Source organism: Myotis davidii, unplaced genomic scaffold, assembly GCF_000327345.1.
Source record: "Myotis davidii unplaced genomic scaffold, ASM32734v1 scaffold3578, whole genome shotgun sequence".
Lineage (NCBI taxonomy): Eukaryota > Metazoa > Chordata > Mammalia > Chiroptera > Vespertilionidae > Myotis > Myotis davidii.
Genome location: NW_006289094.1, coordinates 203,608 through 205,424, shown reverse-complemented (window position 1 = coordinate 205,424; position 1,817 = coordinate 203,608). Strand labels below are relative to the sequence as shown.

Below are 1,817 nucleotides of genomic sequence, written 5' to 3'. Positions count from 1 at the left end.
CCGCCAGCCTCCTGGAAGAGCTGCAGGTCCTGGGGGCGGAGCGGTGGGGACAGAGCCCGGTACCCACGATTCCAGCTCTCAGTGGACCTGCATTCCCGCCCAGGCCCACCCTTCCCAGCACCCAGGAGTGAATGCGTGGCCCCCAGGTGCCCGGTCTGGCTCGAGGCAGGAAGTCCCAGCTGGGGCGGGGCCACAGGAGGGGCGGCCCGGCCTGTGGGCAGCGGCCTCACCTGGGTGCTGTGGTAGCACAGCTGGAAGGCCAGCGCCACGGCCTGTGGGCGGCCGCCTCACCTGGGTGCTGTGGTAGTACAGCTGGAAGGCCAGCGCCACGGCCCCGTTGACGTGGACCTCCTGGGTCCCGTAGATGTCCTCAGGGCAGACCTCCAGGCCGGAAGCCGCGCTCTCCCAGGCAAACTTGGCTCCCTGGGGGTTGGGGGAGGTGCAGACCGATTCTTTATGGGCGGGGGAGGGGGCTTGGGAGCAGCTCACATATTTCCCAATACACTCAGCCTACAGCCAGAGGGCAGAGGTGGGGCACCAACTTCCAGGGTGCCACTGGATTGCTCCCCCCTCCCCCGGGGGCCAGGTGGCCTCTGCCCAGTTTCCACTGTGGCTGCCCCGGGCATCGGGCAGTGAGGGGACCCGCTCGGTATCAGCCAGGCTGTTCCCATCTGGGCAATGCAGGCCGGCAACGCTGCTGAGCCCCTGTCAGAGCCCCAGATGCCTTTCCCCCGACCCCCAGAGGGCTCTGGCGACATCAGCCCTCGAGGGACCCTGCCGGGTGGGCACCGGCCTCGCTCACCTGGTAGCCCAGGCTCCGGGCGTTGTCCAGGGCCCCACCCAGCGTCTGGACGCGGTACTGCAGGAGGGCCCTGGCGGCCTGGGGCTGGAGCAGGAGGACATTGGGGAACATCCAGAGGTCCTGGGAGCACAGCCAGAGGGCGGCTTCGAGCTCTCGCACCCTCCCCTGCCCCCCGCCCCCTTTCTGCCCTGGGGGGCCTCAGGGGCAGCACGGCTCCTTGCTGCCCACCCAGTCTGACCCGGGCCCTTCTCGCCTGCCCGCCACACGTCCCCATCTCCAGCGGACACCCTCAGGTCCCTGGCCCGGCGCTTCCCCTCCCCAGGGGCACCTGGGTCTGGCCCGGGGCTCAGGCCAGGGTCCGGGTGTGGGGAGCCGGCTTTGTGGCTCCCTGGCTGCCTGGCCCGGAGGGTCAAGTGGGCCACAACCTGCTCCTCGAGCTCCGTGCTCGCTGGTCTCCAAGTCCCAGCTCTCCTGGCCCCGCTCCTGCCGGCCTCACCGTCCCCCACATTTCCTTATCAGCTACACGGGTCTTTCCAGAGCCCACACCTGTCTGTGTCACACCCCAATTAACGGGCCTTCACAGCGACTGCAGCCCCCCTACAACTGCCCTTCCAGCCTCGTGAGCCCCGCCCCCCGCCCTGGCCAGATGCCAGGCCCTCTCCAGCTCTGGGGCTTTGTGCCTTCCGGTGCCCTCGCCTGAACTGCTTTCCCGGCAGACTCCCACACATCCTCCCGCTGAGCTGCCACCGCCTCCAGGAAGCCTTCCCGGTTGCCATGGTCCCTGTGCTTCTCCAGCCACAGCCCCCATCCCCGGCCAGGCCGTGCCCTGGGCCCAGGGACCCTCTGCCTGTGTGCCACCCACACCCCCGCCGTGCAGGTGCGTGCCGGGGCGGCGGGTGCACACCTGGTCCCAGAACACGTGGCCCCAGTAGCATTCCTCGCGGCTCCCGTTGGAGAGGCCCCCGGGGCTGAGTCCGTGGCAGACATATCCTGGGACCCCGGGCTCGGGCAGGGC

General features: G+C 69.7%; 1 protein-coding gene across 1 annotated transcript in view; it reads right to left on the bottom strand.

Annotated features, from left to right (window-relative positions):
* Positions 1–1,817, bottom strand: part of ATHL1 (ATH1, acid trehalase-like 1 (yeast)) — a 7,883-nt gene that overhangs the window by 4,688 nt on the left and 1,378 nt on the right. Inside the window, exons 3-6 of the mRNA XM_015562388.1 lie at positions 1,707–1,817; positions 803–922; positions 292–423; positions 5–29 (exon numbers count right to left, since the gene is read on the bottom strand). Coding sequence (XP_015417874.1) covers positions 5–29; positions 292–423; positions 803–922; positions 1,707–1,817 — 388 coding nt within the window. The remainder of the gene's footprint in view (positions 1–4; positions 30–291; positions 424–802; positions 923–1,706) is intronic.